Source organism: Sinocyclocheilus anshuiensis, unplaced genomic scaffold, assembly GCF_001515605.1.
Source record: "Sinocyclocheilus anshuiensis isolate Anshui unplaced genomic scaffold, SAMN03320099.WGS_v1.1 scaffold799, whole genome shotgun sequence".
Taxonomy (NCBI): Eukaryota; Metazoa; Chordata; class Actinopteri; order Cypriniformes; family Cyprinidae; genus Sinocyclocheilus; species Sinocyclocheilus anshuiensis.
In genome coordinates, this window is record NW_015548231.1 from 3,935 (window position 1) to 23,988 (window position 20,054).

Sequence of the window (20,054 nt, forward strand, 5' to 3'; positions counted from 1 at the left end):
AAATCACAACTGGAATATAAAATGATCTGATTTAGTTTATTATTGCATGTTCCTGATCTAATTATGAATGGTTTATTGGTACATGCTATTCCAAAGGGGAAAATAATGGAGTCAAAACTTCCTTCCATTTACTCTTCCTTTGTTTTGTCCCAGCTGACATCACTATTCAGTGATGCTAACCAGTAGCCAAATATCCAATAAGGCATCATTTTAGAAAAACAAATTTAGTTTGGCTTAATTCTGGTGTTTGATGTCTTCTTTCCATGATCTAATCATTTCCTAATGACCTTTGTTAAATTTGTCATTGATTGAATGTTTAACTTGTAAATGCATTAGATCAGGGGTCTCCAAACTCGGTCCTGGAGGGCCGGTGTCCTGCAGAGTTTAGCTCCAAGGCATTTAATATCCTAGATTCACTTAGCCATATGCTAGCAGATTTTTCAAGACAATTAAAGGCTTCGAAAAAATCATAAGGGGGAATTACTGCTTTATTAATGTTGCAGAGTAAAACGTGAAACATCATGTGCTTGTGTATCCACAAACAGTACCAGTCATTTAACCAAAAACCCATTCAAAAAATGTAACCCATTGACTTCAGATGATGGAACTGACATGCTAAAATGCTAATGCCGAGTTCACACTGCAGGATTTTAGCCCGATTTTTCACTCGCCGACAGGTTTTGCGAAATCGCCGACAAATGCCCGAAATCGGAGGCAAATCGGTGCTCGTTCACGCGAGTGACAATCACACAGTGTGAATTATCAAAGACCAGTGTGAACACCCAATCCCTGTTCCCTGCATCTCTCTCCTGCATAATCTGTTTTTCTTTTTCTCCTTGTAGCTGGAAATCAGCTCACAGACAATTTGCGGGCTATATATATATTTTTTTTAATAATTAGTCTTGCTCGAGAACTCCGGTCTGATGCACGCGGGTTCTCGCGTTATTTCCTTATCACTTCTCGTGTGTGTTTTGTTGTGAAACGTAGTAATAGGCGATTCTTCCTATTGTAAAGTCATGCAGTGTGAAACCCCCTGTCGCCGATCCATCGTGCAATGTGAACACAGCAGCAACTGAATGCTACCCCAGATAGTCACGCAGTGTGAAAACAACGGCGTTCCGACGAGTTTGAAAATCGTGCAGTGTGAACTCGGCATAAGTTGTTTCCAGTCTTGGCCTACAGAAATATGTGATCCCTGCAGCACTCTATGCAGTTAGTTACATTTATGCATTTGTCAGATGCTTATCTAAAGTGACTTACAGCACATTCAAGGTATACTATTTTAGTGTTCATTCTTTAAATCTTAAAGTTTGAAGTCTCGAACTGTACTTAGATTTACCAAGATACCACAATCTGAACCTGAAATCAAAAGTCAGAGATATCATTTGGTCTCATTTGTGTCTGTTTTCATCACCCGTAATGAACTTTAGGAGAGCCCGATATGAAATATGCATGGGTAAATCTCACCCTCAGTGTTGAAAATTTCTATTGATATTACTCTGTTTCGACCATGAAAATTTGTAAATGTGAGCACACCTTTACAGTATGAATCATAACTGAGAAAGGTCTTCTCATTAGCCTTCCACCTCATTTCTACTTATGATCCCAAATGCGTGGATTTCTATTGAATTTACTTTACTCCAACCACAAAAAATTGGCTGAGCAATGGTAAATGTGATTGCACCTTTACAGTAAGATCATCAACAGGTCTTCTCATTAGCCTTGCGCTCTTTTCTGCTCATGATCTGGTTTAATTAGCAATTTCAGGCTCTTATTGGTTGATGTTCTTGATTGTTGTACAAGGCAGCCAATCATTGGCTTAGACAGTGAGGTTCACAAGTAACGACTGTTACATCTTTGTTCATCTCTATTTACAAGCACATACTCATCAGTCCTGAGGCTACAGACTCAATGAGATGTTTGTCTGTTCGAGACGCACTGTCCACGTTGGGAGTGGGATCCCCATAGTAAAGTCTATTGCTGTAGGCTGTTCGCGTTGCTTTACGCAAGACTAGGTAATGCCATATTGTCATTATGCTCCGTGCTTCCCAGCACGCACAAACACACCACATGTGTGTCATCGTACGTGTCCTGTACGTCAATCGCCACATCTGCAAGTGCTGTTTTATAACCAGAGACGTCTTAATCGCCTCCTCATGTGTCCTGGTTCATTCAGAACAGCTGGAGAGAGGTGAATTAGCACTGTGAGCTGTTTGATTTGGCATTCGAGAGATTAGGCTTGGAGGATGCGCGGATCCCCTCCGTTGGGGTGTGATTCACTGTGGCAGGTATTTGCATGGCAAGGATGCTCATCATTTATGCCTGTTAGGTGATGGGTAATGCATCTCACTGGCATCCTGTTGGCACTCTTCAGCTCCTACTGTGGTCATCTGTTTGGCCTCTACTCAAACAGTTATGTGTGTGTGGCGTTTCAAGGTGGTCCCACCAGGCATGTTCATCACTTTGAGGAGAGCAGAGGCGTTTCTGCCCAGCATTCAGTGCCAGTTGTTCTCTCTCGGCTCCTGGTGGATTTCCAAGAACCCACAGCCAGACTAATTCTACTTGAGTGTCTCACCAAGTCCTGGACGCACAGCGAGCTGGACCGTCCTAGAATCACAAAGACACAAAAGCAATGAAACAAGGTCCTCATGCATGCAACTCAAGCCTGGATACAGTTCACAAACACAAGGAGAGCATAGGAAGCTTGGTTTAATTACTTGGTCTAAAATTATTTGTTTTTTCAATCATGGTGCACTTGCGTTAGCAGCATATGTCGCTGTTTAGTATTGATGTTTACCTGTAATTGCCCAGTTTCTCTATTTTTATTCATGGTTTTGTCCCACCAGCACACTTCCGGCCACTCTTATGTACAATCACTGTAAGGGATGGTGCGAGTTGATCGTAATTTAGTGGAGATAAGCAGCAATGAGAAATTCATTATACCATTGCCATATTTGTTTTAATGATAAAATGTTTTTATTGCTTTTCACACACAAAACACTACAAAACTGTAAAGAAGCTTCACATAGGATGTACCACAGAGTAGGGGGCATCAGACGCATCAAATACTAAGTGACATACAACATTTAATTACATGCGTTCCTTTAAAACACATGAACGTTCCTTTAATTACATGAATCAATTAAAAGCAGCAAAACTATTATTCAAGAAATGTTTCTTTAGTAGCAAATCAGCATATTAGAATGATTTCTGAAGGATCATGTGACACTGAAGACTGGAGTTTCACAGAAAGAAATTACATTTTCAAATGTGTTAAAAAAAAATAGTTCTTTTAAATTGCTGTGCATATTTCATGCACATTTTGTGTAGTTTTTCTTTGCTGATGTAAAACCATTAAAATAGTTTACACTGAATTAACTTCAGATGAAGATCAGTAGCATACAATAACAATAGTCTAATTATACATCATCAGCAGGTGTTCACTTCCACAAGTAAATCTGAATTGCTTTCACAGATTGCAAACCACATGAATCATATCCCGAATGTCAGAAAATGGCCTTTTGAACCAACCAAAATAATCAAACTCTGACTACAAACGGACCCCAAGGCTCTAGTCTAAAGCCCTGAGAGAGGTCGAAATGTCCATTTTTATGTGGTTAGTGAATGTTCATTGTTCTTATTTAACTTTCCTTTTCTTAATCAAATGTCCTGTTGCTTTTAATTTTCAGCCCTCGGATTTTTAAGTTTTCAATTTCAGAAAGCCTTCTCTAAGAACTTTGGCAGACAATGAATACCTCCATGGGAACCAAAGCAGTCCTCAAAATCAAACAGTGATTGAATGTCGCAGCAATGTACTCTCTATCCATGAATTCATTTACACAATCGACTTTTAAGCTAAGATGTAATTTAGTTCAAATAATACCTAATGTGTTTCTGTAGCTCAACTGATGAACATACTATTAGCAACGCCACAGTCACCTACAAATACTGATGTAAATGTACTGTCAGTAAATTTGAATCTGTTCAATGCATTCAAAGCATCCTGAAAAAAAAGTACCATAGTTTCGCAAAAAAATATTAAGCAGAATGACTGTTTTCAACATTGGAAATAGTAAGAAATGTTTCTTGAGCAGCAGATCAGCATATTAGAATGATTTCTGAAGGTGACACTGAAGACTGGAGTAATGATGCTGAAAATTCAGCTTTACAACACAGGAATTCATTACATTTTAAAATATAATCAAATAGAAAATGCATGGTTATTTTCAATTGTAATAATATTTCACAATAATTCAGTTTTTTTTTCTGTATTTTTGATCAAATAAATACAGCATTGGTGAGCATGAGACATCTTTCAAAAACATAAAAAAAGAAATAAATAAAAATATTTGTGCATTTAAGGTGTGCTATTTTAAGAAACCTATAGCCTAGATCTAGTATGGATATGTTTTGTGTAAAGTTTTAATACCAAAGTCACCTACCAATACTGATATAAATGCACTGTCCGTAGCTTTAAGTCTGGTCAGTGCATTCATGTAAATGTAATATATGTGATTTGAGGCTATATCTTAGGGCTATAGCTTCTGAGACAAGACATTGTGAACATATTCACCTCTGCTGAAAGAAAAACTATATACGATGTAAAAGCTAAAGCCATCACATGTTCTTGGAAAAGTTCTCAGATTCGAGATCTGTCTGTGGTTCTATTTCTGAATTGGTGACAGCAGCCCCTTAACTGGCCTCCCCTCTGAGACGCTGGCCATTAATGTGTAATGTGTGTGAGTTATGTTTGAAGCATGTCACTATAGACATCAAAGTGATGAATTCTGATACTCATTAGTCAGTTTAAGCTAGCACAGTATCAGTACTAAAGTCCTAATGTGTGTCCAGTGCTGTGAGTGAGTGGATATAGTGGGATGTTAAGCATGAGCCAGTAACTTTATTTTATAGTAAATAACAACAAAAAAAAAACAAAAAAAATGCATGTAGCATTTCTGGTGTTACAATGATAATTATAAATTTTAAATAAGATTATTTTTTATACGATACATTTTTTAATCATTTTTAAATAAAATAAAAATATAATGCATTTAAAAAAAATTTTTTTTTATAATTGTTCAATATATATATGAATATATAAATCAATCTTTATTATAAATCAGTTATATATATATATATATATATATATATATATATATATACTGCAAGCGCAGCCTTTCTTTTCTTTGAATTTGTGTTGATAGCTGTGAAGGGAGCATGGCAGAGTGGGTTCTTTGACCATGGTACATTTATGGAGGTGATGGCTACCTGGGCACAGACAGTGGTGGTGGGTAGAGCCAGGTAAGAGACAGAACATTAAGTGAAGATGTCAAACAAACATTTGATTCAACTGAATATTCTGAGCTGAGTGAGACTGTGAATGTCCTACAGGCTTGGTGGGATTCCTCTTGGTGTCATTGCCGTTGAGACACGCACAGTTGAGGTTACCATTCCAGCAGATCCAGCCAACTTAGACTCGGAGGCCAAGGTCAGAGTCCTGACACTATGAACGTTTTAGGCCCTGACTGTGGTTCCCTTAAGTGTTCTCTGTGTTTGCTGTTAGCGTGTCCCAATTATTCTTATCATTATGCACTTAAAGTGTCTTTCCTGCCTCAGATCTATCAGCAGGCTGGTCAAGTGTGGTTCCCAGATTCAGCGTATAAAACCGCTCAGGCTATTGAAGATTTCAACAGGGAGAAAATTCCACTTATGGTGTTTGCCAACTGGAGAGGCTTCTCTGGAGGCATGAAAGGTATATAGCTGGTTTGCATTTTAATGTACCTGTTCAAACGTTTAGGGTTATGAAGTTTTTAATTAATTAATAAATTTATTTTATTCAGCAGGGATGCATTAAATTGATCAAAAGTGACAGTTAAAAATAAATTTTGGCCTTTCTATTCATCAAAGAATGCTATCATGGTTTTTACAAAAATATTAAGCAGCATGGCTGTTGTCATCATTGATAATAATAAGAAATGATATGCTTTAATGTTCAAAAAACACATTATTTTTCAAATACTGTACATTATTGTAGGTCCTCTATGCCCCGCCTCTCTTATAGAAAGCTGTTATTTAAAATTGTAATAATATTTCACAATATTACTGTATTTATCATCCAATAAATGCAGCCTTGGTGAGCATGTAAACTTCTTTCAGGAACATTTATGAACGGCAGTGTATCTGCAAAGTTTTAAGGGCTTTTCTTTCAACATTGAATGCTCTGTGTGTCAGATATGTATGACCAGGTGCTAAAGTTTGGCTCTTACATCGTGGATGCCCTGCTTGTGTTCAACCAGCCTGTACTGGTTTACATCCCTCCCCACGCTGAGCTGAGAGGAGGATCATGGGTTGTGATCGACCCCACTATAAACCTTCAGCACATGGAGCTCTATGCAGATCGAGAAAGCAGGTGAGCATGTCGATTCCTGCACTACTCTTCTAAATCTTTGATCTTATTTGATCGTTCACCTCAATTCCTCTTCAGAGGGGGTGTTCTAGAGGCTGAGGGCACAGTAGAGATCAAGTTCAGAAAGAAAGACCTGCTAAAGACCATGCAAAGGATTGATGCTGTGTATTCCCGTCTGGTTGAGCAGCTAGGTATAGCAATTAATCTCACTTGAACACAAATTTCCTCACTGGCCCAGGGAATGTTTACCTGCTGTGACACACGGTTTACTGTTGTACTCCACATAGGCAACCCGGAGTTACCAAGCCAGGAGCGTAAAGACTTGGAGGCCAAACTGAAGTCTAGAGAGGAGTTCCTTCTTCCCATCTACCACCAGGTGGCGGTGCAGTTTGTGGACCTTCATGACACTCCAGGAAGGATGCAGGAAAAGAGTGTCATCACGGTATAAACAAACGAAATATTAGGCACATATGAAGAGATTTTTTTCCCATAGCCGTGGATCACATGCAAGAAATCTACCAGTTTTAAAGAGTGGCCTTTCTGCTTTTTCACCTAATCAAATGTTTTCAGGACATCCTGGACTGGAAGAACGCTAGGTCATTCTTTTACTGGCGTCTGAGGCGACTGCTGTTGGAGGAGGCGGTGAAGGGGGAGATCATGCAGGCCAACCAAGATCTGAGCAACGGCCACATACAGTCCATGTTACGCCGCTGGTTTGTGGAGACAGAAGGGGCTGTAAAAGTAAGGAAACTTAATTCATGTATGATGGGAAACAAAAAAACTGAAGATTTCTGTTTTTCTCTCTTTCTCTGAAGTCGACAATTTATAACACAAACTCAGACAATTCATGATTTGTCAAGAAGAAAACAACAGTTATTGTAAAACACTATTAAAAGTAGTTTCTGGTGAAGCTGCAATAAAATATAAATATGTTGCCTCTGGAACCAACCGAAACATTTCTAAAACTTAACCTGAAATAAAAATTAAAGATTCATTTTAAAATGTAAATGAAAACGGAAAACGTTTTAAAGTTAATTCAAAATATTAATAAATATTGTAATAAATAATACTAAAATAACATTGGTGGGCAGTGTAGTCAAGCTTTGCTAGCTTAATTAAGCTAACTCTAACTTCAAATGTATCTTCATCAAACTTGACTATAATGAAGTTGATATTCATCCCATGTGAAGTAATTGTTTGATAATTGGATCTTTCAGGCGTATCTATGGGACAATAACAAAGTGGTGGTAGGGTGGCTGGAAAACCATCTGTCACAGCAGGATGGAACATGTTCAGCCATCAGAGAGAACATTAAATACTTAAAGAGGGACTACGCTCTCAAACACATCCGCAGGTAATTTTCTCCCCTCGGATAGGCATTTAATTAGATTTTTTTTTGTGTTAATTTTCCCATGGATGCAATAGCACACACTACTGTAAAATACAGTAGTTTGGGTTCGGTAAGATTTTCTTACGCTTTTCAAAGAAGTATCTTATGTTCACCAAGTCTGTATTTATTTGGTCAGAATTACAGCAAAAACAGTAATACTGTAAAATATTACAATTTAAAAGAGCTTTTTACTATTTTAAAATGTAATTTATTCCTGGGAAGGAATTTCAGCAGCTATTACTCCAGTGTCACATGATCCTTCAGACATCATATGCTAATTTGGTGCTCAGGAAACATTATCAATGTTTCAAACAGTTATGCTGCATAATATTTGTGATAAACTGCTACATTTTTAGGATTCTTTGATAAACAGAAAGTTGAAAAGAACAACATTTGTTTAAAATGTAGTTGTTTGTTTAAAGTGCCCCTATTATGGATTTTTGAAAATTACCTTTCATGTAGTGTGTAACACAGCTCTAAATGAATGAAAACATCCTGCCAAGTTTTAAATCTGAAAGTGCACCGTGTATAAAGTTATTGTCTCTGAAAAGAAAGAGTCGACTCTGAATCATTGAAATGAGTCGTTTTTAAAACGAATCTCAAGCCATTTCATGTTGACGTCAAAATTAAACATTAGCATATGTTTTTCCCATTGGTCTGAATGAAAATGCAAATTCATTCTTTGCCACTAGGTGCCGCTGTTGGAGCGGTAAAATAGCTGTTTCCCCGGTAACGGCTGTAAACAAAGCAGCACTGCGCTCACAAACGCTGCTTTATCAGCATTTGTGCATTACCAGTGTTGCCAACTTAGCGACTTTGTCGCTAGATTTAGCGACTTTTCAGACCCCCTTAGCGACTTTTTTCCAAAAAAGCGGCTAGCGACAAATCTAGCGACTTCTTGGACAAACCTTATTTAGTCACTGAGACCTGGGAGTACTGCCGCGCGAGCGCGAGGTCTTGTTTTCCCAGCGCGCACACACCTCTCTCTGCGTCTGATTTGTTCAGCGAGCGGCAGAGAGGAGCAGTGCTTTCAGTTAAAATAGATATTCTGTCGCTTCTAACTCTATTTTACATGCAAATATAGCCGAAATCACAGCACAGCCATTGTCTTTATCTTGTGTATTTGATTTCATTAGACGAAGTCACTATTGACAACAGAAACAGTGAAATATATCAATGAAAACAGTTCTGTTGAGAATTTGGCTGCATTAAAATACAGTTTGTGAGCACAGAGAGGCAAGACAATACGACGCACTGACGTCATGAATATGCTAATTGGCATATGACGTCATTTAGCGACTTTTCAAGCAGGCTTTAGCTACTTTCCATTGAACGAAGTTGGCAACACTGGGCATTACAGGCAAGATGAAATGAAAATGAGACCAATCGGACCAATCACCGCCGATTAGCATCACGCAAAGGAGGGGTTTGGAAAAATGAATCTTTAAACGAATCGTTTGGGAGTCGTTGAGTAAGTAAGGTAAAAATAAATGCATATTATAAGACAATGAAAGTGTTTTTTGACCTTGCATGCATGTCAACCTGTTGTTGGGGACTCCCAAAACCAAAATATGAACCTTTCATAACCCATAATAGGGACACTTTAAAAATGTCACTTTTGATCAATTTAATGTCACTACAGAATAAAAGTAAAAAGTACTTTTAGAAAAAAATCCCCGAAATGACCACAAACCTCCAAAAAGCCTCTAAACCTCTAAAAAAAAAAAAAAGCCAAAGCTTTGCATCCAACACCATTCCTGGTTTTCCGTTTCTCAAATCTAATTTGATTCTCAAATCTGTTTTATAATAACAGTCAAACGTTAAGTCAGATTTAGCACAAACACAATGACCAGCAAACAGTCATTGGTTGTATAAGCAAACCTCTTTTAAAACTTGTCCTGCATTATATGTTTAGTTTAGTCCAAGCCAACCCAGAAGTGACCATGGACTGCATCATCCAGATGGGACAGAACATCACTCCCTCACAGAGAGCCAAAGTCTGCCACCTGCTGGCCACAATGGACAACTCTACCACCAGCTGATCACATCCATGCCATTGAAATAAACCTACAGAGAGATGATATCCAAGTGGTATTATTAATTGATAGTGCTTTAAAAGTCTAATTTAAAAGAAAAAGAAAAAAGGACTGTTTTGGTCGGTTCTTTGGATCAACACATTGGTCAGTAGCCTTAAACGCACAATTTTAAATGTCCAGCAATCGCATAGTCCACCTACTCATCTTAGTGCACACAGTTGCTGTTAGTGAGACCATGTTAGGATGGACATTTCTCAGCGGAGCATTTCTTTAAACTCGCTCTCAAGAGAGGGAAACTAGTATACAGTGTTTATCTGTTCACATTTGTGCCTTTGTGTCCTTTCTGTGGAAATAACCGACTGATGAATGTACAATGAGCGGACAAGACTGAATATTAGATGGTTTTAGGGAATCACCGATGCTTGGAGCGCACATTCATGCTGTGTAGCACTTCCTCAGGAATATATGAAGCATTCATTAAGCAGAACAAACTATTAAATCTCTATTATTAGAGCGAAGTAACAGTATTACACCTAAATACAATCACTGTGTAGATATCAGGGCAATTCTTGATGATAGCTTTCATCATCAAGTAGTTATGAACAAACATTGCATTGCAAGATACTGTAATGCTTGCAGAATTGTTAATGTACATTCAAATTGTCATGAAATTCATGTATCTGTTCATATTGAATGCACATTAACTAATCTGCTTGGTGTTAAATATACCACATGCTATTGAAAGTAGTTATACAGCAACCCTGTTATACAGTGTTATCAATATCAGGGCCACTGTATATTTTAATGGCTTGAACTTTGGTTGTTTGTATAGTTTATTTCACATGACTGCAGGTAATTCTTCTGTTCATATGAATGCAGCCATACAGTATGTGCTGGTTCTATGAATGGATAAATATGTGTACCTACTGATGCTGTACTGTACTCAGCTGTTGATTCTGATTAAAGAAGACTTCTTGATCAGATGTAATGCCTTTAATCGAGTTTGTGTGCTTTCAGAACATACAAGTCAGATTAATACTAGAGCCAAAGTGCCTGACTTTGTCGACTGTTTATCAGGCTGTTTTTAAAAAGAGATTTATAATTATGCATTAAATAATCCGTGTTTTCATCTTGGTGAGTTTGTGGTCATTTATCCAATTCATAATGATCTTAATCTTAGAAATACAGATGGGTCGACATTTTGTTCAGTTGTGTATATATACAGTATTTGCTTTGTTTTTGCCAAATTATTCTACCCGCACTCTATATGCAGGGTGGCATTTCATTTATGTAATGTCACTAACCTTCCCAACACTGGTCATGTATATGCATATGCAGCTAAAAATTAGAGTCATTAAGAATTAAAAGCAAGTTAAATGAATACATCTTTCAATCTGAATCTGACAGTTTATTGCTTGCATTCAAAATATTTAGATATGTACAATAAAAAACGATTATTGTCACCATTTCAGCTCTTTTCATAAATATAAATAATAAACAAACATCAAAGAGCAGATACAGTGTCTATCACAGTACAACAAAAGACACACAACTACAGTTACAAGGCTAACAGTTACATGGACAAAATGAGAAGAAAACAAGTTCCTTTTATGGTACAGAAAAAAGCTTGGCAACACCCAAAATCATAATTCCCATGATTTGATCTTTGTCCCTTAAGTGTTGTGTTAATTCACCATTTGCATTAGGCGTATAATGATAACAACACTGTAGTTTGTATGATTACGTTCGGCCACAATGCCGGTATCTGCACTGGACTGCGCTGTTAGAGGAAATCTAAACTCCTTATCAATCATACTCTCTCACCATGCAAATTCTCTAAAAAAAAAAAAAAAAAACCCATTGCTGATTTGGTCCCTTCAAACCCATTGCATTTAAAGCAATTAATACAGTCAATGCAAATGACACCTTTGAATACTGTGACGTCACCATAAATGCTACTCAGTTCAGGATATCGTAATGCTTTCTATCTGATGTTGCAACAATTTTGCAAAAAATTTTTGGCTGCCTTGGAAGAAATCTGTGTTGCAGGATGTTTTTTGGAGTCTGACACGCCACGAAGGCTAGGATTGAAAGCTTTATAGATGGTCCTGGGAAGTAAAGCTCAACTTGTTTAATTTCTTGCTGGTGCAATTAAAGCAAAACGATAGGCTTTGTTGCTCCTTGTGTGTTCATGTACTGGTTAGAAAGGGCATCCACAGCCGAGTATGAAGAGTAGAGGCCTGTCACCTGCAGGTCTGGGTAAGGCAGTCCTCCTGCATTGGACACAGGCGTGACATTGCCAGTGTCCAGGTCACAGTCAGACAGCCGAAGTGGGGAGTTACTGAGTGTACCTAATGCCTCCAGGTTAAAGCTGTCATCCTTCATCTCCTCCCACAGGTTTCCTGCAATCAGAAGAGGAGAACTGTGTTAGATATCAGCTTAGATACAAACAAACGTTATGTGGCTTTCAATATTTTAATATCAGTCGATTATTAACATAGTTACCTTGCCAGGCGAAGTCCATAATACTTGGGTCCAGTGCGTCCACCTCTGAATTCACATCGGTGTGAACCGTGTAGAAGCCGCTGTGCGAGCTGTTTGTCAGGTCGGGGATGGTGTGGAGAGGGGGTGTCTGAGCAGGAGCAGGGGGGGCCGGAGCCAAGCGAGACTGATTCTGGAGCTGCATTTGAAGGTGCTGATGCATAGGGAGGCACTGTAGAGAGAGAGTGACCACTGGTCGGGGCTGCATCTGCACTGGTATTGGGAGGGTCGGCCCTGGTGGGCAGCTGGGCAAGCGAGTCATGCCAGTCTCAATGGACTTTTGTCTGCAGCTCTCCGGTCTGTCTGTAATGAGTTTGTCTAATTCATCTGGTAAAAGAAAAAGTAGCAAAACAGGACAATATTAATGACAGGTTAGATTTCTACCGTTACTTGTCTGCTCTAGTGTCGGTACTACTTCAGCTTATGCTTTGCATAGTGGTACTATGAATATGGTTGGTTCTTGTATGATAGAATGCCTGTGTGGCTCCTCATCTCTTCAAGTCGCTTTAGATAAAAGTATCTGATAAATGACTGAAGCCTGGAATACACTACATTAATCTTTACCAGAGTTTTGCCCCGTTTTACAGTGTGGAGGAGTCAACGCTAGTTGCGTAAAGTCAGAGCAATTCTGCAGATTTTGTGCAGTAGGAGTACTGAAAATCTCATAGTGTGTCATGGGCACAGGCTCCAGGGGAAATTTTTTTGGGGGAAATGAAGCATGCTTGACATCTCTAGTCAATATTAGAACGCATAGCGTTTTCATTTGTCATGTGTCTTCCTAGAAACAAGGCGTGTATTTCTGCATGAGTTTGCTTTGTGACTTGAACCAGCCTTAAATGTAAGAAAATGCACTGCTGTGATGCTAGAGTGTTGTGGGTGGTTGTCAGAGCAAAGATGTCAATCAAAGATGAAACTCTGTTTCCTAGCACTATAATAGTCAACGATTTGAGACCTGGATTGGCCATGCTGCGACGGATGGCTGGGAGATCTTTGCGTTTCCATTTCTGCATCTCTTCCTCCATTTTATCGATCTTTGCAGGATTGAGTGCCCAAAGACAGCCCTTTCTGGAGGAACCGCTCATCTTGTTCTCCACCTTCTCGAAGCACTTGTTCAAGGACAAGTTGTGGCGTACAGAATTTTTCCATCCATCAGGTGCTGTCTGAGAAGCACAGTAATCGACAATACAGTATATTGTAAGTAACATTTATTTGATTCCATGGTGTGTCGGCTTAGTCCATCTATTCGCCGGCATTCTTTTGCATAAACTCCTCACCTTGAAATAAGGGAAGTGCTCTTTCATAAAGCTGTAGATCTCACTAACAGGAAGGCTGCCTGTTTTGCTGTTCTTCAAAGCCATGGCAATCAGACAGCTGAGAAAAGATATCAAACATAGTCAACTTGAGATAAATAAAATCTTTAATGCCTTTAATGTTTTTCAGAGGCTGTCGCAGTGAACCTTATTTCACCTGTAGGAGTAGATGGGTTTAGGAAAAGTCTTGGGCTGCAAGTCCTGGTTGTGAGCAGTAATACGGGGTTGAGGAAACAGACTCTGGCTGTTGTAGCTGCCATAAATCCCACCGGGAGAACACTAAAGAATGTAACACAGAAATGGTATCTTGATATATAATATTACTACTTTGAACAGTCCTTACAAATAATCCCAATTACTGAACCAACCTGTTGGTTTGCCTGAGTGAAAGTGAGAACTTGTTGAGGGGCGGTCTGGTACACTGATGCGGCACACGGAAACCCAGGGGAAAACTGGGGCATCTACAAAAACAACACAGAATACATCTATAAACAAGATTATTTTAGCTTTATTACAAATGGTTGTTAAGTTCTGAATTGGTTGTATACGTAATATGAAATAGTTTGAAATCTGAAACCTCACTCACGCTACTGATGGCCAGAGGGCTGTGCTGCATTTCACTCTGTAGCTGAATCACAGATCCTGCTCCTCCTGCTACCGTCATGCTATTCAGCTGAGCTGAAAGGTTCAGCAAAGTGTTTTTTAGGGATTCAGTCCACTACTGTTAAAGGGTTAGTTCACCCAAAAATGAAAATTCTGTCATTAATTACTCAACCTCATGTCGTTCCAACCCCGTAAGACCTTCGTTCGTCTTAGGAACACAAATGAAGATGTTTTTGATGGAATCTGAGAGCTCTCTGAGCCTCCATAGACAGCAAGGATACTACCACGATCAAGGCACAGAAACGTAGCAAGGACTTCGGTAAAATAGTCCATGTGACATCAGGGGTACAAACACAATTTTACGAAGCTACGAGAATACTTTTTGTGCGCAAAGAAAACAATAACATAATTTATTCAGCAATTCTTCTCCCTGAGTTACCATCTTCCACAATTTTGGAGAGTACCCCAGAACGTAATCAGTGTTGAAAGTGTGTGCATTCTTTGCATTGGAACGACATGAGTAATTAACGACAGAATTTTCATTTCATCATGGATGAACTAACCCTTTAAGGCACAGCTTTCTGAAAATCCTTTTTTTAATATTCATAAAAAAATAACTGGGTCAATAAATAATAATCTCAAGGTTTGGTAAAAAAAAAAAAAAAGCAAAATGGCAAATATGCTAAAGACATAAAAATGACAAATAAATAAATGTGGATGCGAATAAATAACAGCCTTTAATTAAAGGCTAAGATATCCAGTTTGACGTCGGAGATGTTGTTGGATGAATTCCGATTTTTCTTTCTTTTTTTTTGGGACTGCCATTTTTAACTCAATCCATTCTAACCATACACAGTCTATAAAGCTCCTGACCTGTCTGCCGCTCCAGCAGGCTGTTCTGAGCAGAACTGGCAAAATCAGGTCGTCCAGGTCCTATCTGCTGCAGTCGGGGAACATCCACAGAGGTGAGCCAGGACAGGGACTGAAGATCAGCAGGCAGCTCGTCCTTCAGCTGCGAAGGGTCAGTAGTCAGGAGTCTACAAAAACACAGTATAGCTCTCAGTGCTAAAGCACAAATATGAATTTTATATGAAAAAAGAGAACTGTGCAAACAATTGCACTTCAATTCAATTTTGTCTTCTAATTGTCAGTTCCTAATGTTACATTTGTATTATTTTTGGCCTACATAAACTAATTCTATTCTTGTCTCTTTTAACAGGTTTTCTTGTAAATAGCTAAACAATAAAGTCTATTTGTAAATCTGTTGTTTGGGGATGGAAATAAAAATACTCTCACCCTCTGATCTAATCCAGTGCAGGGAGAATTATTTACTCAGCCATTTCTTCGTTTGGACTAAGCATCAAGAAAGCAGAGAAACCCTCTTGTATTCTCTCCAGACTTCACTACACACTCGCAATTCAGTCCAATAATTGGGGTCGCTATGACAACCCTCACTTTTCAGTTATTTTGTGTGTCTGGCCACTTCAGTGCCCCCCTCTCCATTAAACCAACCTCTAACAGTGGTCAGGTGACTACCGCCTTCTTCACTGTCATTGGCTGAATCATATGTAAACAACGCATGAGATCATTTGAAACATGGGTATGTGGCACACGTTGCCTGCAACAGTTGGTCCAGCCCCATTGAAAAATGATCACCTATTGTGTCCCAAACGACAAATCTGCACAGCGGCACGTGGCTCTATTGTTTCCCCCCCAGACCCTTCCTTGATTGTCTTTACCGGTTTTTTTTTTTAACCAACCCCTTGCATTAATCTACTGGAATGACAGGCCTCACACAACAGAGAAAAATAGGATGCCATCTGTTTCCCTGTCCCTTTCCACCCAACCCCTGTCCCCTTCTGCCCCATCCCCCCCGCCTGGAGGCATCAGACAGTACCAAATGGGGGTAGCTGGGAGGGGGTCGTTGAAGGAGTTGGAGGTCAAGCCACACTGCACACAGTCTGCCACCTGAATAAATTACAGCATTAAAGGAAGAACTTGGGGACATGGCCTTGAGCGCCCTGATTGCTCTGGTTTGGAGCTTCTGAAAAATTATCCTTTTCACACACACACACTTGCTAGCAAACCTTAGACACTGAACATGTCAACACTACACTGTCATGTGCTTTGAAATGTCTTCCTAATGCCTATCCACATAAAGACATGAAAAAGACACCTTGCGAAGGCAATGGGACAGTTTAACAACTGGCTTTATAAGTTCTGCTTCTCATTGATGAGCTTTAATCAGTCTTTTCCTGTTGAGTGTAAACATTTAATGGAATTAAAATTGATTTCTCCGCCCTTTCATTTTGTAGCAGAATTTAATTAAATTTTTTTCAAATATCGATTTCCTCATTAATATTGCTCTCTATTAATGTTGTAAGCCAATATTAACTTATATTACTAAAGTATAATTTAACACTGAACAAATAAACTGAAATGTTATCCTAAACAACTTAACTTAACTTCTGAGCGGCGCATGCGCAACGCTGACCTCATACGTCATCCACCCGGAGGCGCTTCCGTGTACAACTTTTGGCGCAAGCTACATTAAAGTGATTATTACGTTTTGAATATGGATATTTTTCTTACAAAAATGCATAGATTCGCTACAGGAGGCCTTTCTTCACCCCCCGGAGCCGTGTGAGACACTTTTTTTTATGGATGGGCGCTTTTTATTTAACTTCTTTTGGACTGATGCATGCAACACCCGCTGAGTGGCATTAAATAGCTTGAAAGATCAAAGACAATTTTTAATATAACTCCGACTGGATTCGTCTGAAAGAAGAAAGTCATATACACCTAGGATGACTTGAGGGTGAGTAATTTATGGGCTAATTTTCATTTTTGGGTGAACTAACCCTTTAAATACTTATTATTTGAAAGCTGTGTAAGTCGTTTTGGATAGTCTGGAAGTGTCTGCCACAACCTTATGTTTACATGTAATTAATTATGTAATTAATTGCCACAACAACTGTTAAACTCCCTCAAGTTGTGTGTTGAATATTATATATTTTATTTAAATAATAATACCTATTTTATATATTTTTTATTTAAATATTCTATACACAAAATCTTTTTATATTATAATATTGTATAAAAATTATATTAAGTGCGTAGAATCCTTCACACAAAGCCAGAGAAAACGGATCTAAAACTGACTTTGACGTGAATATAACCGACAGTTAAATGTTGCCAAGAAGAGCATCCACTTGTTGTGTTGCCAGACAATGGCTGTTCTGTAACATCAGAAGCACATTAACATTTAGTTTTAGAAAACGTTGTCTTACACTGCAGGTCTGAGATTGATGCACATTGATGCATATAATAAAGGAAAAGAATAATAATGGTATTTGTCATAGTACTGACTTAAAAACTGCGCTTCAGTAATTGGGAGGAGAGGGGGCTTGATTTTGGAAAGAATTCATAACATGCCACATAAACTCAAATTTAGGATCATCAAGAAAAGGGGGCCTACATCCTTGTACTTATTAGCATTTCTGAAGTCTAATTGTAAACCCAGCTGTGTATTGTACAGTTTACGGTCATTAGGGTGCAGTTATACAAGTGGAAGAAAAAATTATTTTATTTGCTCATTGATGCAAACCATTACGTGTCCCACAGAAAGTGGGAGGCGGGCGCACACAGTCAGTTTATCACAGCTCAAGTCGCCCTCGTTTACATTCTAATTGGGAGCCACTTCTCCTTGGTGACCCGTGGGGGCCCCCGCCAAGGTCCTCAATCCCTCCGTGTGCCGACAGCGGGCGTGTAAACAGAGCTGATGCTTTCTGACAGATCCATTCAGAGCAAAGATGATGTATTCTCTCGCTCCTTTCTTTTTTCACAAACCCCAATTCCCTGCCTCTCAAAACACACCTTTATTTTACAGAATAGGGAAGGTGGAGATTGTATTAAGATTAGCAGCGCTCTTCTTCATCCTGAAATTATCTTTTTATTCTCTAATCTGCTCAAGGTTCAAAAGCAGTGGGTTCAGCCATCAAAGTAAATCACCCCCTACCTGTAGTCTTGTGCGGAGGTGTGGTGACTTTGCACAGGGTTTTCATGAATTCCTGACATCCTGCTTGTTATTCCACTTTCAATCATCTTCTGGCAGATAAAACGCAAGTAAATGAACCACGCAAAGCAGAGAGAGAAAAAAAAAGGGAATTTTAGAAATGTGCATTCAGTCCCATGAAAGCGCAAATACACAAAGTCAAAAAGTGTGACTATTTCCAAAAAAAAAAAGTTACATTTTATTTTAAGGCGTCCTTATTACAGTGTAATTATACATTAAAGTATTGAGTATTATTAATTAACTACATGTGCTTACTATGTGGTTAGGATTAGGGTTCGTCTTAGGGTTACTTGCATGTTAATTATGCATAATTAATTGTTATTATAATAGTAAGTACCTGTAACATGCGTAACAAGGACACCTTAAAATAAAGTGTTACCAAAAAACAATCTGACATGACATCGCGACATGAGAACACATTAATTTAAAAATATTAATAAAGTAGGAAGTCACCAACAAAAACCTGAGACCCAATAACTGGGTGAGCAAGAAACAAAAAGATAAAAATGTCATTTTTACAATCCAGTGTTGATGTGATATTTGCTTTGTTGACTAAACGGAGATCATCAGACGTCTTCAGTCACCGTATAGCCTACCTGTCACGTCTCAATATTTCATATTCATTTATGATTTTTTTATTTATGCATTTAGCAGACGCTTTTATCCAAAGCGACTTACAGTGCATGTAAGTTTTTACCAGTAGTAATAAGTAAGTCATATAAGTAATACTTAATTTAACCAAAAAGCGTTATTTCTTAAACATAGACGCGAAACTTTTTTGCAGTTGTCTACAAAACACCAGCTATTAAATAAAGTCAGATATTTATGTCACACATCAGTGTTCATGCTGCATAATATGTCAGTCCGAAACAGGTGCGCATCGTCTTAGCTTGTTTAAAAATAAGAAAATGGAAACATGAAATAAACCGCATCTTACCTGTTAATGCTGCAGTTGTTCTGCGGTATAGAAAATCTTGGATAACGAGACAGAGGAAAGCTCTACTGTTGGTCGGGGCACTTGTTGTCCCTCGTTTTTTAAATTTCCCTCGTCTGTGCGGTTCTCTCTGGACGCTCATGCGCACTGCGTGAGGAGAGGAGGGGGTGACAGCTGTTGCCTTGCCTCCAGAATCACCTAAATCATCTGTCAGAGCATCTCACCTGGTTTCCAATGCTTTTATTTCATCAAAACTGTCTTTCCTCAGAGATGTGAGTTTTTTCTCCGTGTTTCTTTGTGCAGTAGGCTTCTTATCCCCCCCAAAAAATAGAAACGAAAAAGCTGAGTTTAGACTAAATCCTCTGTTTCTACTGGAAACTTTGTTTCACACGCTACGGATTCCTATAAACGAATATAAACTTCTATAAACACGAGATCTGTAACACATTGAGCAGTGATTTCTATGTTCCCCTGTAGCCATAGACAACACAAAATAACACAAATAAGAGTTCCTGGTGTTGTTCACCTATTTAGAAGTAGAACTGTTGTTTTTATACAGGTTTAAATAAAGACGCGTCCTCTCCGTGCGGGTCTGTGAGCTATGCTGTCCTGATAAGAGCAATAGCTCAGTGTTCTGATCTTCATTTAACCGCCTTTGAAGCCGCGGTCGTTTGCTACAATGTGGCGGGAAAAACGCGCTGAGTGGCGCGCTGGGCTTGACAGACTTCACGCAGATATGACAGACTCGTAAGAGCAAGC

At 38.8% G+C, this 20,054-nt stretch overlaps 2 protein-coding genes across 2 annotated transcripts; one reads left to right on the top strand and one right to left on the bottom strand.

Moving 5' to 3' along the window:
* Positions 1-5,204: 5,204 nt before the first annotated feature.
* On the top strand, positions 5,205-9,851 carry LOC107654593 (acetyl-CoA carboxylase-like; the record flags this gene model as incomplete). The annotated part of the gene is made up of 9 exons (XM_016441745.1): positions 5,205-5,301; positions 5,392-5,488; positions 5,617-5,752; positions 6,232-6,409; positions 6,485-6,597; positions 6,694-6,848; positions 6,977-7,147; positions 7,624-7,760; positions 9,712-9,851. Coding segments are annotated over 9 exons (1,211 nt in total), but the record flags the coding sequence as incomplete, so codon positions are not given.
* Positions 9,852-11,699: 1,848 nt separating this feature from the next.
* On the bottom strand, positions 11,700-18,372 carry foxn4 (forkhead box N4). Its single transcript, XM_016441766.1, has 9 exons — positions 18,305-18,372; positions 15,160-15,323; positions 14,270-14,361; positions 14,052-14,144; positions 13,841-13,962; positions 13,648-13,744; positions 13,326-13,533; positions 12,338-12,700; positions 11,700-12,234 (listed from the first exon to the last, which is right to left on the bottom strand). The coding sequence occupies exons 1-9, from the start codon at positions 18,361-18,363 to the stop codon at positions 11,984-11,986; spliced, it is 1,449 nt and encodes a 482-aa protein (XP_016297252.1). The 5' UTR covers positions 18,364-18,372; the 3' UTR covers positions 11,700-11,983.
* Positions 18,373-20,054: the final 1,682 nt, after the last annotated feature.